Source organism: Pseudorasbora parva, chromosome 17 (assembly GCF_024679245.1).
Source record: "Pseudorasbora parva isolate DD20220531a chromosome 17, ASM2467924v1, whole genome shotgun sequence".
NCBI lineage: Eukaryota > Metazoa > Chordata > Actinopteri > Cypriniformes > Gobionidae > Pseudorasbora > Pseudorasbora parva.
In genome coordinates this window covers 35,425,947-35,442,721 of record NC_090188.1, presented here as the reverse complement: position 1 = coordinate 35,442,721, position 16,775 = coordinate 35,425,947, and the positions used below count along the sequence as shown (strand labels likewise).

Sequence of the window (16,775 nt, the reverse complement as noted above, 5' to 3'; positions counted from 1 at the left end):
TTGCTATGGTAAAATAAATGTTCAGTGATTATCTTCCAAAGATTTTTTTTATTTTAATTTTGGCACAATTTTCCTCTATAGTGTCGATATGGCAACTAGTAAATAAAGTTTCGTCATCCTGGCCTGTGTGGAAAGTGTTAAACCATGTGATACAACTAACCCCACGTTAGGTTGTGCCCCACGCTCCCCTATATAGAAATAATAAATAGTATGTGCATTTTCTTAATTCCTCCTGTACGGACAGCATAACAGATATCATCAGATCTTATGGATACTGTGGCCTTTCATAATTTAGCAACGCCGCTCATTTAATAGAGGGGTTCGGTACCCATCCCTAATGGTCGTGAGTATATCGGGGCCTTGAACCATGTTCAGTCTCTTGTACGTGAGAGCACGAGTAATAAGTTGCTGGCTGCAGTTCACTTAACAGACACCAGTGTCGCTAATAACAAGGTTTTCTGAATTCTACATATAGCCCCTTTAAATGTTATTATAATTAAACTCATTGCTATGCTTCAATTTCCTGTCAAATATTAATCTCCATTGCAAATAGACTGATTACTATAAACCTTTCCATGTTTAAATAAATAAATATTACACAATTTGAATTTGTCAGAAATATTTAATAAAAGTAATCACTGCTCTCACATTTCGAGTTGAGACAGTTATCTCAGGCAACAGTATACATTTCTCTAAATGACCATTCGCTTTATTTCATAATGTACAATTTGTTCTGTACAAAACAAAAATGCTAAACTTTGTATAAAAAATATAAGTTAATTTAAAATTTAACTCTAATTAACAAAATAACCATGGTAATAATCAATAATTGTGGCAATAATAATATAATAGGAGCAATAACATTAATAACCATAATAATCGTCTCTAAACATAGTGCATATGAGGGGAAAGACAACTGGTTGTGGATGATCTTGGTGACTGAGGTGAGCGGTGCTGAAAACATCCTCTCAACTCTGACTCCGTAGGTGGGGTTGGTAGCATTACTCACACGCACACACACACACACTGTGTGCACAGGATCAGAAAGTGCATGACTGCCTAAGATAGCACCATTAGAATGTAGCTTACATCTCCAAACTCAATCTCTCTACACAGTGTGCATGTCGCATGACGACACAACCATTGGAAGCCATGTTTAACATTCCCATATCCGATGGTGTACACCTTTGGTACACGTTAAAACTAACAGGCATCTTGAAGCAGTTTGTGACAGTATTGATTACATTCACTCATCAGTCCTGCAGTATTTACAGAAGGCCATCAGTCAGTCAGAGCTCCATTATTGTCTGCAGGGACTGCAGGTGCCTCTTACAGTTACAAAAAACAAAAACAAAAAAAACATGAAACTAAATTCAGCCATTTGAAACATAGGCATTAGATTGTTTTTTGAAATTCACCTCAGCCTGTATTCAACCATTTCTGTAGATTAAATAAATCGTACTCCCTAAAATGTGCAACTGTCATTGTCAGATGCATTTTCACCCTTCACGAAGCTCCACCACCCCGGTTACTCATTCAGACAAGCTGTACAGAATGAGAGATTTCTGCGTTAACTGCGTTATTTTAACCAAATGCGCTCATGAAGAGTGATGTTGCAAAGCATCTGCTGATTTAGTGTAAAAGAAATGGTTAAATTACTCAGTAACGTGAGTAAATCTTTGAATAATGTGAATTATGTTCTATTGTGATTGAGAGTAAGGTTTTATTCATTGCATTAAAGGTGCAATGTGTGCATTTTAGTGGCATCTAGTGGTGAGGCTGTGAGCTGCAATCACCCCTGCCCACCCCTCTCTTTCGAAGCGCATGGAGAAGTTACGGTGGCCGACACAGGACAAAAATGTCATCTTCGGAGGCAGCAGAGAATAGCTAGCGCTCTGTAGAGCAGTTTGTCTATTTAGGGCTACTGTAGAAACATGACAGTGAAAATTGGAGATTTCACTGTAAGGGGACCCGTGGTGTATGGAGATAGAAACGACTCATTCTAAGGTATTAAAACACATAATAGTTCATTATGTAAGGTCTTTATATGCACCACTGGAAACATAGTTATGTATATTATATTGCATTTTTTTCAATAGATCCTCAAAAATACTACACACTGCACCTTTAACTTCACAATGTTTATTTAGATTTGGAAAAGGGAATAATGTGTTTATCTTTTTGGTGTCATTATTATAAGTGCTACGGCAAAAAAAAAGAAGAAGAAAAAAACAGTTGTAGGATTTCTTTCAAATTCCTTTTAAGGACTTTTGTCTGGTTATACGGTAGATGCACCATGTTGCTAAAGCAGGATTGGTCAGTGATGTTTTTAGGGCGGGGCACAGTGCACCATTTTGCCTACATGTTCAATTATTTATCTTTTACTTTTTTTTTGTATTAATTTACAGGTTGGGTGGGGTTGTAGTACCTTATATAATAATAATATATATATTTTTTTAAATCAGGAAAATAATTAAAATTGCTTCAGAATCAGAAATAGTTCCATATTTGGTACAACGGGGCTAAAGGCACACCTTAACAAAAATAAGCTTTTCAATACTCAGTGTCTGATTGCTGAAAATATATATGGTTTATTGAACATGGATGGAGTAACAGATTTGTGTAAAAAATAAATCATAAAAGTTAAAAGTTAAACAAAATTTGTTTAAAAATCATACAAATGTATGAGATGACAATGGCTTTTTACCCCACACATGAGGCGAAAGGCACTAAGCATTTACACAAATAAAAGTTTGTACTATTTTAGGTTTAATTTGAAAAATTTAATATTTCTGTTTTAGTAATCAAATAATAATTTTGTTCAATAAAAATATTGTCAATAAATTGTTAATTTTAAAAATACAGAAAGAAAATTATTTTAAAAAAGTAATTTTATAATAATTTAATATAGCTTTACAGTACTTACAAATTAATTATATTTTCTTATATTATATGAATAATACCATGTTTTTTTTGTTTTTTTTAAATATGATAATTTAATTATAAATATGGTGATTATCTCTAAGGTGATACCTGAGAAACCAAATCTGATAAACCCAATGTGATATATGATATTTACCATCTGTTTACTCCAAATACCATACTTTTTTCATATTTCTCCAACTAAAGTTGCTTTAATTGCCTTAAAAAAGACTTTTGTCTAAAACATTTATACAGTCATTTTATTGATTCTCATTTGCTACTTAAATCTACAATATAAATAAAACAAGAGCATTAAATAATAGATCAAATTAGGGTAGAATCAACTTTGTGTTGCTGTCCGCGATTGCATCACCGATCAGTCATTTTTCTGAATTTTTGTGCCATTTAGTTGTTTAAAAGAGAATAAAGGCAAATGAGCCTTTTCCCCCAGTGTACCTTTAGCCATTGCACCCTGTATTTCTTCGTATATACATTATATACTATTACTTCTTATAGTAATGATGTACATAGGCCATAAGTATGAAAGCTCGCTTTTTCCACTGAATCAAATTTTTTCTCGCAATTCTGACTTTTCCGCAATTGTAAGAAAATGTCAGAACTTTGAGCTGACTTTTCCCCTCAGAACTGGACCTCATAACTTGCAATTGCGAGTTTATATCTCACAATTGTGAGAGAAATGTCCGAATTGTGTGATGTAAATGCACACTTTTACATTTTTTTTCGTGATATATTTATTTTTAATTTTTTTTTACATTTTGTCCCCTGAGGTTGACTTATAATATTGGTAAAGTCATAATTTAGTATTTTATGACCATTTATCCTCCCCATCCAATTCATATAATTAAAAAGGGCAATTTTTGTTGGTGATAGGTGAGCTGTAGTTGCATGTAAATGCGGGCAGTCTGACATCAGAAAGTTGTATTAGGCATTTTTGAAGCTTAATTTCAATAAACGCTGGGAAGAAGTTTTCGAGTTTTAAAAGTTACGATATGTTTTCCATGTACACTGCAAACTGGAATATTTGATTCTTTATATGACCCTTTAATGTCACTTATGCTATGAGTTCCAATTGATTAAAGCTGAACTTCATATCAGGTTGGAAGATGGTGCAGATATCCGTGAGGAACACCGTGACTAGTGTGTGACTCCAGTAAGGTTCAGAGTAAGACTTGTGCCGTCACAAAAGCTCTTTGCTTTAGAAGGACACGCTGCAGGGCATTTTTGTTTTCAACTCCACTCAGAATAGGCTGTATTTCTTCAAGTACTGCAAAATATTTTTGCTCAAAATATTATATAAAACATCCATCAGACCACCAGAGCGATGGGTTCATCGTGCCTCATGCATTAGCTTTGACTAAACATTCCTTCTGTCTATCTTAAAAAATAAATCCACTCAAGTAGCTTAGCGTATGCTTTAGACCACAGCAGGATAAAAAGTACCATTTTAAACTAGACGAACCGTCTTCTAGTTACGAGCCACCCAACCAGATCGTAACTCGGGTTCGTACTTAAGGCCTCTTTAAATGTAAGACCACAAAAGAAACTGAAAAAAAAAGAAACAATAATCACCTAAAAGAAAAGATGCAGAAGCAACCTCCTAAGGAAATGTACTGTCAATAATGACGGCCATTCTGCTGAAGTGATCCCACACAGAGTGGACTTGAGTCCCAGCCATCAACCAGGGAGCCCTGATGTCATTAGAGTGTACGCCTCCGTCACCCACTGAGGTAACATTATGTTTTGTTTATTTTTCTGAGTGTATCCGTCCCCGCCTGCCCTCTGCACTTCCTCCTGTCTCTGCAGGATGTGGGACTGTCCACAGGAAGTCCAGTGTCTCTGGCAGGGTGTAGGTGGTGCTGTGGGATACGTGCCACAGATTTAGTTGTCCACTTTCACTGGTCCGCTGTCTGACGTTTCGCACAGTTCGGCCTCCTCGTTGGAAGCCCACGTAGAGATGTCTTCTCCTCGAACAATTCGTTCCCATTGGGCCAGGTTTTCCCTGCAAACACAGATAGCTCTTTACAATATCTCAACAAAAAACAACCACTTGTCCATATTTTGAATGTGGCAGAACAATTGGCTAAATAAATACAAAATAAATTAATAAAGTAAAATGTTTGGCTCCACTATATATTAGGTGGCCTTCAGTACTATGTACTTACATCAAAAAATAAGTACAATGTACTTACTGTGTTCAAACTGTATTGCAAAACACTTTTGCTGATATTGAAGTGGGATACGGGTAGAGATAGGGTCAGGTGTGGTGGTGTGGGTCAGTTTAAGGGTAGAGTTAGGGACAGGTGTGGTGGTGTGGGTCAGTTTAAGGGTAGAGTTAGGGACAGGTGTGGTGGTGTGGGTCAGTTTAAGGATAGAGTTAGGGACAGGTGTGGTGGTGTGGGTCAGTTTAAGGGTAGAGTTAGGGACAGGTGTGGTGGTGTGGGTCAGTTTAAGGGTAGAGTTAGGGACAGGTGTGGTGGTGTGGGTCAGTTTAAGGGTAGAGTTAGAGACAGGTGTGGTGGTGTGGGTCAGTTTAAGGGTAGAGTTAGGGACAGGTGTGGTGGTGTGGGTCAGTTTAAGGGTAGAGTTAGGGACAGGTGTGGTGGTGTGGGTCAGTTTAAGGATAGAGTTAGGGACAGGTGTTGTGGTGTGGGTCAGTTTCAGGGTAGAGTTAGGGACAGGTGTGGTGGTGTGGGTCAGTTTAAGGATAGAGTTAGGGACAGGTGTTGTGGTGTGGGTCAGTTTCAGGGTAGAGTTAGGGACAGGTGTGGTGGTGTGGGTCAGTTTAAGGGTAGAGTTAGGGACAGGTGTGGTGGTGTGGGTCAGTTTAAGGGTAGAGTTAGGGACAGGTGTGGTGGTGTGGGTCAGTTTAAGGGTAGAGTTAGGGACAGGTGTGGTGGTGTGGGTCAGTTTAAGGGTAAAGTTAGGAACAGGTGTGGTGGTGTGGGTCAGTTTAAGGGTAGAGTTAGGGACAGGTGTGGTGGTGTGGGTCAGTTTAAGGGTAGAGTTAGGGACAGGTGTGGTGGTGTGGGTCAGTTTAAGGGTAGAGTTAGGGACAGGTGTGGTGGTGTGGGTCAGTTTAAGGGTAGAGTTAGGGACAGGTGTGGTGGTGTGGGTCAGTTTAAGGGTAGAGTTAGGGACAGGTGTGGTGGTGTGGGTCAGTTTAAGGGTAGAGTTAGGGACAGGTGTGGTGGTGTGGGTCAGTTTAAGGGTAGAGTTAGGGACAGGTGTGGTGGTGTGGGTCAGTTTAAGGGTAGAGTTAGGGACAGGTGTGGTGGTGTGGGTCAGTTTAAGGGTAAAGTTAGGAACAGGTGTGGTGGTGTGGGTCAGTTTAAGGGTAGAGTTAGGGACAGGTGTGGTGGTGTGGGTCAGTTTAAGGGTAGAGTTAGGGACAGGTGTGGTGGTGTGGGTCAGTTTAAGGGTAGAGTTAGGGACAGGTGTGGTGGTGTGGGTCAGTTTAAGGGTAAAGTTAGGAACAGGTGTGGTGGTGTGGGTCAGTTTAAGGGTAGAGTTAGGGACAGGTGTGGTGGTGTGGGTCAGTTTAAGGGTAGAGTTAGGGACAGGTGTGGTGGTGTTGGTCAGTTTAAGGGTAGAGTTAGGGACAGGTGTGGTGGTGTGGGTCAGTTTAAGGGTAGAGTTAGGGACAGGTGTGGTGGTGTGGGTCAGTTTAAGGGTAGAGTTAGGGACAGGTGTGGTGGTGTGGGTCAGTTTAAGGGTAGAGTTAGGGACAGGTGTGGTGGTGTGGGTCAGTTTAAGGGTAGAGTTAGGGACAGGTGTGGTGGTGTGGGTCAGTTTAAGGGTAGAGTTAGGGACAGGTGTGGTGGTGTGGGTGAGTTTAAGGATAGAGTTAGGGACAGGTGTTGTGGTGTGGGTCAGTTTCAGGGTAGAGTTAGGGACAGGTGTGGTGGTGTGGGTCAGTTTAAGGGTAGAGTTAGGGACAGGTGTGGTGGTGTGGGTCAGTTTAAGGGTAGAGTTAGGGACAGGTGTGGTGGTGTGGGTCAGTTTAAGGGTAGAGTTAGGGACACGTGTGGTGGTGTGGGTCAGTTTAAGGGTAGAGTTAGGGACAGGTGTGGTGGTGTGGGTCAGTTCAAGGGTAGAGTTAGGGACAGGTGTGGTGGTGTGGGCCAGTTTAAGGGTAGAGTTAGGGTCAAGTGTGGTGGTGTGGGTCAGTTTAAGGGAATAGTTAGGGTCAGGTGTGGTGGTGTGGGTCAGTTTAAGGGTAGAGTTAGGGACAGGTGTGATGATGTGGGTCAGTTTAAGGGTAGAGTTAGGGACAGGTGTGGTGGTGTGGGTCAGTTTAAGGGTAGAGTTAGGGACAGGTGTGGTGGTGTGGGTGAGTTTAAGGATAGAGTTAGGGACAGGTGTTGTGGTGTGGGTCAGTTTCAGGGTAGAGTTAGGGACAGGTGTGGTGGTGTGGGTCAGTTTAAGGATAGAGTTAGGGACAGGTGTTGTGGTGTGGGTCAGTTTCAGGGTAGAGTTAGGGACAGGTGTGGTGGTGTGGGTCAGTTTAAGGGTAGAGTTAGGGACAGGTGTGGTGGTGTGGGTCAGTTTAAGGGTAGAGTTAGGGACAGGTGTGGTGGTGTGGGTCAGTTTAAGGGTAGAGTTAGGGACAGGTGTGGTGGTGTGGGTCAGTTTAAGGATAAAGTTAGGAACAGGTGTGGTGGTGTGGGTCAGTTTAAGGGTAGAGTTAGGGACAGGTGTGGTGGTGTGGGTCAGTTTAAGGGTAGAGTTAGGGACAGGTGTGGTGGTGTGGGTCAGTTTAAGGGTAGAGTTAGGGACAGGTGTGGTGGTGTGGGTCAGTTTAAGGGTAGAGTTAGGGACAGGTGTGGTGGTGTGGGTCAGTTTAAGGGTAGAGTTAGGGACAGGTGTGGTGGTGTGGGTCAGTTTAAGGGTAGAGTTAGGGACAGGTGTGGTGGTGTGGGTCAGTTTAAGGGTAGAGTTAGGGACAGGTGTGGTGGTGTGGGTCAGTTTAAGGGTAGAGTTAGGGACAGGTGTGGTGGTGTGGGTCAGTTTAAGGGTAAAGTTAGGAACAGGTGTGGTGGTGTGGGTCAGTTTAAGGGTAGAGTTAGGGACAGGTGTGGTGGTGTGGGTCAGTTTAAGGGTAGAGTTAGGGACAGGTGTGGTGGTGTGGGTCAGTTTAAGGGTAGAGTTAGGGACAGGTGTGGTGGTGTGGGTCAGTTTCAGGGTAGAGTTAGGGACAGGTGTGGTGGTGTGGGTCAGTTTAAGGATAGAGTTAGGGACAGGTGTTGTGGTGTGGGTCAGTTTCAGGGTAGAGTTAGGGACAGGTGTGGTGGTGTGGGTCAGTTTAAGGGTAGAGTTAGGGACAGGTGTGGTGGTGTGGGTCAGTTTAAGGGTAGAGTTAGGGACAGGTGTGGTGGTGTGGGTCAGTTTAAGGGTAGAGTTAGGGACAGGTGTGGTGGTGTGGGTCAGTTTAAGGGTAGAGTTAGGGACAGGTGTGGTGGTGTGGGTCAGTTTAAGGGTAGAGTTAAGGACAGGTGTGGTGGTGTGGGTCAGTTTAAGGGTAGAGTTAGGGACAGGTGTGGTGGTGTGGGTCAGTTTAAGGGTAGAGTTAGGGACAGGTGTGGTGGTGTGGGTGAGTTTAAGGATAGAGTTAGGGACAGGTGTGGTGGTGTGGGTCAGTTTCAGGGTAGAGTTAGGGACAGGTGTGGTGGTGTGGGTCAGTTTAAGGGTAGAGTTAGGGTCAGGTGTGGTGGTGTGGGTCAGTTTAAGGGTAGAGTTAGGGACAGGTGTGGTGGTGTGGGTGAGTTTAAGGGTAGAGTTAGGGACAGGTGTGGTGGTGTGGGTCAGTTTAAGGGTAGAGTTAGGGACAGGTGTGGTGGTGTGGGTCAGTTTAAGGGTAGAGTTAGGGACAGGTGTGGTGGTGTGGGCCAGTTTAAGGGTAGAGTTAGGGTCAGGTGTGGTGGTGTGGGTCAGTTTAAGGGAATAGTTAGGGACAGGTGTGGTGGTTTGGGTCAGTTTAAGGGTAGAGTTAGGGACAGGTGTGATGATGTGGGTCAGTTTAAGGGTAGAGTTAGGGACAGGTGTGGTGGTGTGGGTCAGTTTAAGGGTAGAGTTAGGGACAGGTGTGGTGGTGTGGATCAGTTTAAGGGTAGAGTTAGGGACAGGTGTGGTGGTGTGGGTCAGTTTAAGGGTAGAGTTAGGGACAGGTGTGGTGGTGTGGGTCAGTTTAAGGGTAGAGTTAGGGACAGGTGTGGTGGTGTGGGTCAGTTTAAGGGTAGAGTTAGGGACAGGTGTGGTGGTGTGGGTCAGTTTAAGGATAGAGTTAGGGACAGGTGTGGTGGTGTGGGTCAGTTTAAGGGTAGAGTTAGGGACAGGTGTGGTGGTGTGGGTCAGTTTAAGGGTAGAGTTAGGGACAGGTGTGGTGGTGTGGGTCAGTTTAAGGGTAGAGTTAGGGACAGGTGTGGTGGTGTGGGTCAGTTTAAGGGTAGAGTTAGGGACAGGTGTGGTGGTGTGGGTCAGTTTAAGGGTAGAGTTAGGGACAGGTGTGGTGGTGTGGGTCAGTTTAAGGGTAGAGTTAGGGACAGGTGTGGTGGTGTGGGTCAGTTTAAGGGTAGAGTTAGGGACAGGTGTGGTGGTGTGGGTCAGTTTAAGGGTAGAGTTAGGGACAGGTGTGGTGGTGTGGGTCAGTTTAAGGGTAGAGTTAGGGACAGGTGTGGTGGTGTGGGTCAGTTTAAGGGTAGAGTTAGGGTCAGGTGTGGTGGTGTGGGTCAGTTTAAGGGTAGAGTTAGGGACAGGTGTTGTGGTGTGGGTCAGTTTAAGGGTAGAGTTAGGGTCAGGTGTGGTGGTGTGGGTCAGTTTAAGGGTAGAGTTAGGGACAGGTGTGTTGGTGTGGGTCAGTTTAAGGGTAGAGTTAGGGACAGGTGTTGTGGTGTGGGTCAGTTTAAGGGTAGAGTTAGGGTCAGGTGTGGTGGTGTGGGTCAGTTTAAGGGTAGAGTTAGGGACAGGTGTGGTGGTGTGGGTCAGTTTAAGGGTAGAGTTAGGGTCAGGTGTGGTGGTGTGGGTCAGTTTAAGGGTAGGGTTAGGTGTAAGGGAAGTGCCAACTGTGTAATTACAGATGTAATTACATGCAGGTATTTTTTTAAATGCAAGCACAATGTAAAACATGTATGTACACAATGAGTATCAAATGATTCATTAAAATGTTAGTATGTAGTACTTAAGGCCACCTAATATAAAGTGGGTCCTACACATTTACTGTCAGACACATTTCCGCATCTGAACAATGCACATCATCAATGTGTTGTATGTGTGTGTGTGTGTGTGTGTGTGTGTGTGTGTGTGTGTGTGTGTGTGTGTGTGTGTGTGTGTGTGTGTGTGTCTGTGAAAGTGACTGTAATTCACTACAGTTTCTGTTACGCTGGATATACAGTAGTGTTCAAAAGTTTGGGGTCAGCAAGAAATAATTGATAAAAGAAATTAATACTTTAATCCAGCAAGATGCATCAGAGTCAATGACAAATAAAGCTCCAAAAATGTATTTAAAAATATATATACACTCACCTAAAGGATTATTAGGAACACCTGTTCAAATTCTCATTAATGCAATGATCTAATCAACCAATCACATGGCAGTTGCTTCAATGCATTTAGGGGTGTGGTCCTGGTCAAGAAAATCTCCTGAACTCCAAACTGAATGTCACAATGGTGAAAAGCAATTTTGAGCGTGGCATGGTTGTTGGAGCCAGACGGGCCGGTCTGAGTATTTCACAATCTGCTCAGTTACTGGGATTTTCACGCACAACCATTTCTAGGGTTTACAAAGAATGGTGTGAAAAGGGAAAACATCCAGTATGCGGCAGTCCTGTGGGCGAAAATGCTTTGTTGAGGCTAGAGGTCAGAGGAGAATGGGCCGACTGATTCAAGCTGATAGAAGACCAACTTTGACTGAAATAACCACTCGTTACAACCGAGGTATGTAGCAAAACCTTTGTGAAGCCACAACACGCACAACCTTGAGGCGGATGGGCTACAACAGCAGAACACCCCACCGGGTACAACTCATCTCCATTGAAATAGGAATAAAAGGCTACAATTTGCACAAGCCCACCAAAATTGGACAGTTGAAGACTGGAAAAATGTTGCCTGGTCTGATGATTCTCTTTCTGTTGAGACCTTCAGATTGGCGAGCCAGAATTTAGTGTAAACAGAATGAGAACATGGATCCATCATGCCTTGTTACCACTGTGCAGGCTGGTGGTGGTGGTGTAATGGTGTGGGGGATGTTTTCTTGGCACACTTTAGGCCCCTTAGTGACAGTTGGGCATCGTTTAAATGCCACGGCCTACCTGAGCATTGTTTCAGACCATGTCCATCCCTTTATGACCACCATGTACCCATCCTCTGATGGCTACTTTCAGCAGGATAATGCACCATGTCACAAAGCTTGAATAATTTCAAATTGGTTTCTTGAACATGACAATGAGTTCACTGCACTAAAATGGCCCCACAGTCACCAGTGCTGCGTTTCAGTTCGTTTTTATCATGCCCTTCACTCGCAAACTTCCCTCCGTCTCGTTCACTCGGATGTGCGTCATGCCTACGTTGCATGAGTGCCCACTACTGGCGGAAACTCTGCAATGGACTAAACTGGAACGCCCTAAGCCCTTGATCACTTGGAATCCACATATGGAGTTAATATATATTTTATTTTTTACCTTTACGAAATTGTTTAATGCAGCATTATATATGTATATGGATGTGTTTGGGTTGTTTTAAATGTTTTTAAAAATAGTTATAGTTGTTTGTGGTGGGGTAAATTAAACGTGATATGTGGTGACGTCACAATCGCGTTGCATTGTGGTATATGAAGCTGCCTGAAGTGTACATATGAAGTAGACTCGCTCACTCGGTCAAAATCGAGGGAGCAAGGGTCTGTCCATACAAACTTCCCTTGTCCACTTCACGAAGTGGAACGCACTTCAAAATGGCGGCAGGGATTCCCCCAAGGGGAAGTGCTTAGGGAAGTTTGCAAGTGCGTGTCTTAAAGTGGAGTGGAACGCAGCACAGATCTCAACCCAATAGAGCATCTTTGGGATGTGGGGGAACGGGAGCTTCGTGCCCTGGATGTGCATCCCACAAATCTCCATCAACTGCAAGATGCTATCCTATCAATATGGGCCAACATTTCTAAAGAATCCTTTCAGCAGCTTGTTGAATCAATGCCACGTAGAATTACGGCAGTTCTAAAGGTGAAAGGAGGTCAAACACAGTATTAGTATGGTGTTCCTAATATCCTTTAGGTGAGTGTATTTCCAAAACGTATTGCATATTTTTAAAGTCAGAAAAATGTGAAATCTTAGCAAAAAAAACCTTACAGTGTCTACAGCGCATTACACATTATTATTTTTTGGTTGTTTATTTTATTCATATTAATTTGTAATTATTGCATTCTAGGGCCATGGCTGCATTTCCCGATAACGTTGACTCTTAGCACGCTACGAAGACTCTAAAGGTATAACTTAACTGAAGGTATACCATTTCTAGGCGTGTTCCCCGAACTATACCTTAGGAGGTTGCTTAAGGTAGGCTATACCTTCTTAAGTGTGACGTTAGCAGGTGCTGTTCGTGGCAGCGGTGCTGAATTGGCTCATATCGATGGCTCAAGAATCAATTATTTACTCTTTGCAGGGGTTGTTTCACTGCGTGATGCGAAACAAAAATGATGTTCTTTATAAAAGAAGCACTTCAGAAATAGTAGAACTTTCCTTTATCATACAAAATTGCAACTAAATTTTAAATAATTCTGAAATGAGTGCATGAACCAGCACTCTCATGCTCAACCACATCATGAGTTTGAAAGAGTCATTTATATTATTAAGACATATTTTCCATAGTGTCTTTACTCCACAACCAGGGATGATTGCCCAGCAGGCAGCAGCTGCATCACATAATTTGTGTAAATTGTTTAAATAACAAATTTCTGTTATTAGATGGCCTACTCAATAAAAACGCAACACACGAAACATATAATCAGCTGCTACTATGGCGGAGAAAAAAGAAAGAAAGAGGAGAACCGCCAGCAGCTGGATTTCAGGGTTGAGGGGGTAGCTCCGTCCAGTTTGTCTCAACAAAGTTGGTCCAACAAGATCTAAAAGCTGAATTTGCTGTCGTGGCAGGCAACATTTATTTTGAATAGCAGTTTTTTAACATGGTAGCCAGGGGACTAAAATTTTCACGTATAAAATAGTGCACATACAGTAAATAGCTCCACGGACGGTGGCGTCTTTGATATAGCACAACTATTCGCTGTCTCGCTGCCATAGTTTGAACAAACTTCCAAAATCATTCCCTTTAAACAGGCTCCTAAGCTTTTCCTGTATAATGGTTTGCCAGCTGATGTACCTTTGGATAATATAATTAAAAAGCAAACTTTTTTTTATGACAATTTTAATCCTTGTTTTTAATCAATTAATTTTAATCCAATTTTAAAAAAAAAACCTAGCCTAATTGAACACTGGGTGTATATTACAACTTCAGAATTATATTCGTATAGACTGACATGTAAAAAAGATTTTTGCACAGTGGTGGCCACTAGTGGAATGAACTTTTAATAGTGATAAGGTATAGCTGAGAGTGGTTCAGACCAACCATACGAAAGTATGACTTACAGAATGTATTCTTAATTAAGACCGTTTCGTGAAACACATATTAACGTTAAGGGGAACCTTAAGGTATAACTTAAGAATGACGTAATGAAGGTTTCGGGAAATCCAGCCCAGGAATTTAGTATCTATAGCATCCGGTTTTTACTTAAAAAAGTAAATGCATTCAATACAAAAACTACTCACAATCTAGTTTGGCAATAGGTGTTTAGCCATTTGTTCACTTTGACCTATTATTTTTTTGGTTTAAATCAAGAATCTACATGACTGTGTATCTTATATTCATCAGTTATTGATCAGTTGTGCCACCTGACAACATTAATAACGACAGGGAATATGCTGAATGCTGGATTAAATTGATATAGTCGAAAACACACAACATCACATTTTGAACACAGGATATGTATATATCATGATTTATATATATATATATATATATATATATATATATATATATATATATATATATATATATAAATCATGATATATACATATCCTGTATATATATATATATATATATATATATATATATATATATATATATATATATATATATATATATATATATATATATATATATATATATATATATATATATATATATATATACACACACAGTTCCTTCTAAAAAAAATAGCATATTGTGATAAAGTTCATTATTTTCCATAATGTAATGATAAAAATTTAACTTTCATATATTTTAGATTCATTGCACACCAACTGAAATATTTCAGGTCTTTTATTGTTTTAATACTGATGATTTTGGCATACAGCTCATGAAAACCCAAAATTCTAAAAACATTAGCATATTTCATCCGACCAATAAAAGAAAAGTGTTTTTTATACAAAAAAAGTCAACCTTCAAATAATTATGTTCAGTTATGCACTCAATATTTGGTCGGGAATCCTTTTGCAGAAATGACTGCTTCAATGCGGCTTGGCATGGAGGCGATCAGCCTGTGGCACTGCTGAGGTGTTATGGAGGCCCAGGATGCTTCGATAGCGGCCTTAAGCTCATCCAGAGTGTTGGGTCTTGCGTCTCTCAACTTTCTCTTCACAATATCCCACAGATTCTCTATGGGGTTCAGGTCAGGAGAGTTGGCAGGCTAATTGAGCACAGTAATAACATGGTCAGTAAACGATTTACCAGTGGTTTTGACCCTGTGAGCAGATGCCAGGTCGTGCTGAAAAACGAAATCTTCATCTCCATAAATCTTTTCAGCAGATGGAAGCATGAAGTGCTCCAAAATCTCCTGATAGCTAGCTGCATTGACCCTGCCCTTGATAAAACCCAGTGGACCAACACCAGCAGCTGAAATGGCACCCCAGACCATCACTGACTGTGGGTTCTTGACACTGGACTTCAGGCATTTTGGCATTTCCTTCTCCCCAGTCTTCCTCCAGACTCTGGCACCTTGATTTCCGAATGACATGCAAAATTTGTTTTCATCCGAAAAAAGTACTTTGGACCTCTGAGCAACAGTCCAGTGCTGCTTCTCTGTAGCCCAAAAGTGGCTTGACCTGGCGGCACCTGTAGCCCATTTCCTGCACACGCCTGTGCACAGTGGCTCTGGATGTTTCTACTCCAGACTCAGTCCACTGCTTCCGCAGGTCCCCCAAGGTCTGGAATCGGTCCTTCTCCACAATCTTCCTCAGGGTCCGGGCAGCTCTTCTCTTTGTGCAGCGTTTTTTTGCCACACTTTTTCCTTCCCACAGACTTCCCACTGAGGTGCCTTGATACAGCACTCTGGGAACAGCCTATTCGTTCAGAAATATCTTTCTGTGTCTTAGCCTCTCGCTTGAGGGTGTCAATGATGGCCTTCTGGACAGCAGTCAGGTCGGCAGTCTTACCCATGATTGCGGTTTTGAGTAATGAACCAGGCTGGGAGTTTTTAAAAGCCTCAGGAATCTTTTGCAGGTGTTTAGAGTTAATTAGTTGATTCAGAGGGATAGGTTAATAGCTCGTTTAGAGAACCTTTTCATGATATGTTAATTTTTATGAGATACCCAATTTTGGGTTTTCACGAGCTGTATGCCAAAATCATCAGTATTAAAACAATAAAAGACCAGAAATATTTCAGTTGGTGTGCAATGAATCTAAAATACATGAACGTTTAATTTTTATCATTGCATTATGATAAATAAGGAACTTTATCACAATATATATATATATATATATATATATATATATATATATATATATATATATATATATATACATATATATATATATACATATATATATATATATACATATATATATATATATATATATATATATATATATATATATATATATATATATATATATATATATATATAAATATATATATATATATATATATATATATATATATATATATGTATATATATATATATATATATATATATATATATATATATATATATATATATATGTATATATATATATATATATATATATATATGTATATATATATATATATATATATATATATATATATATATATATATATATATATATATATATATATATATATATATATATATATATATATATATATACATACTGCCTGACTTTGTACCACCTGACACAATTAATTTTATCAACCTATTCATAATTAAAAGTAGCTATATTTTTATCAGACAGCGTTCTACACATTTTTTTTTCACTCTGCCACAAGTATCAGTTGGTGCATTATCATGCTTGCTGTTATTACCTTTTCACTTCATAATAAAAGACCTATGCTTGTAGTTGTGATATTTGAGAACATACAAAGTGTCAAAAAACTGTTTTTCAATTATCTCAACAGCTATACGACTACTGATATTGATAAAAATTAGTTTATAGGAAAGGTTTCATACATAAATCATGCCATAGTATTTTATTTTGAATTTATATTATTAAAACGCCATTTTAAATAGTTTTCTGTTCATTTGTGCAGAAGGTTTTGTCACATATTTTGTGGGTATAAGATACTAACACATCTGTAATCTGTATTTTTTAATGCACTGAAAATGAATTCAAACTAAATAGGTGCACTAGAATAAAGTGATACAGTTGAGGTCAGAATTATTAGCCCCCTTGGTAAATATGAACAAAGATGGCAGTAAAAATAAATTTGCATTGTTTATCCTTTTAATCTTTCATAAAATATATGAAATTCTAATAATAATTGAAGTAAAATAATGAAATAAATGTTTTCTCCGAAACACATTGGCCACAATTACTGG

General features: G+C 40.2%; 1 protein-coding gene across 3 annotated transcripts in view; it reads right to left on the bottom strand.

Moving 5' to 3' along the window:
* Positions 1 to 602: 602 nt before the first annotated feature.
* Positions 603 to 16,775, bottom strand: part of pde10a (phosphodiesterase 10A) — a 205,326-nt gene continuing 189,153 nt past the window's right edge. For all 3 annotated transcript variants that reach the window (XM_067421735.1, XM_067421737.1, XM_067421738.1), the window contains exon 22: positions 603 to 4,942. In XM_067421735.1, coding sequence (XP_067277836.1) covers positions 4,822 to 4,942 — 121 coding nt within the window. In that variant the 3' untranslated portion in view covers positions 603 to 4,821. The remainder of the gene's footprint in view (positions 4,943 to 16,775) is intronic.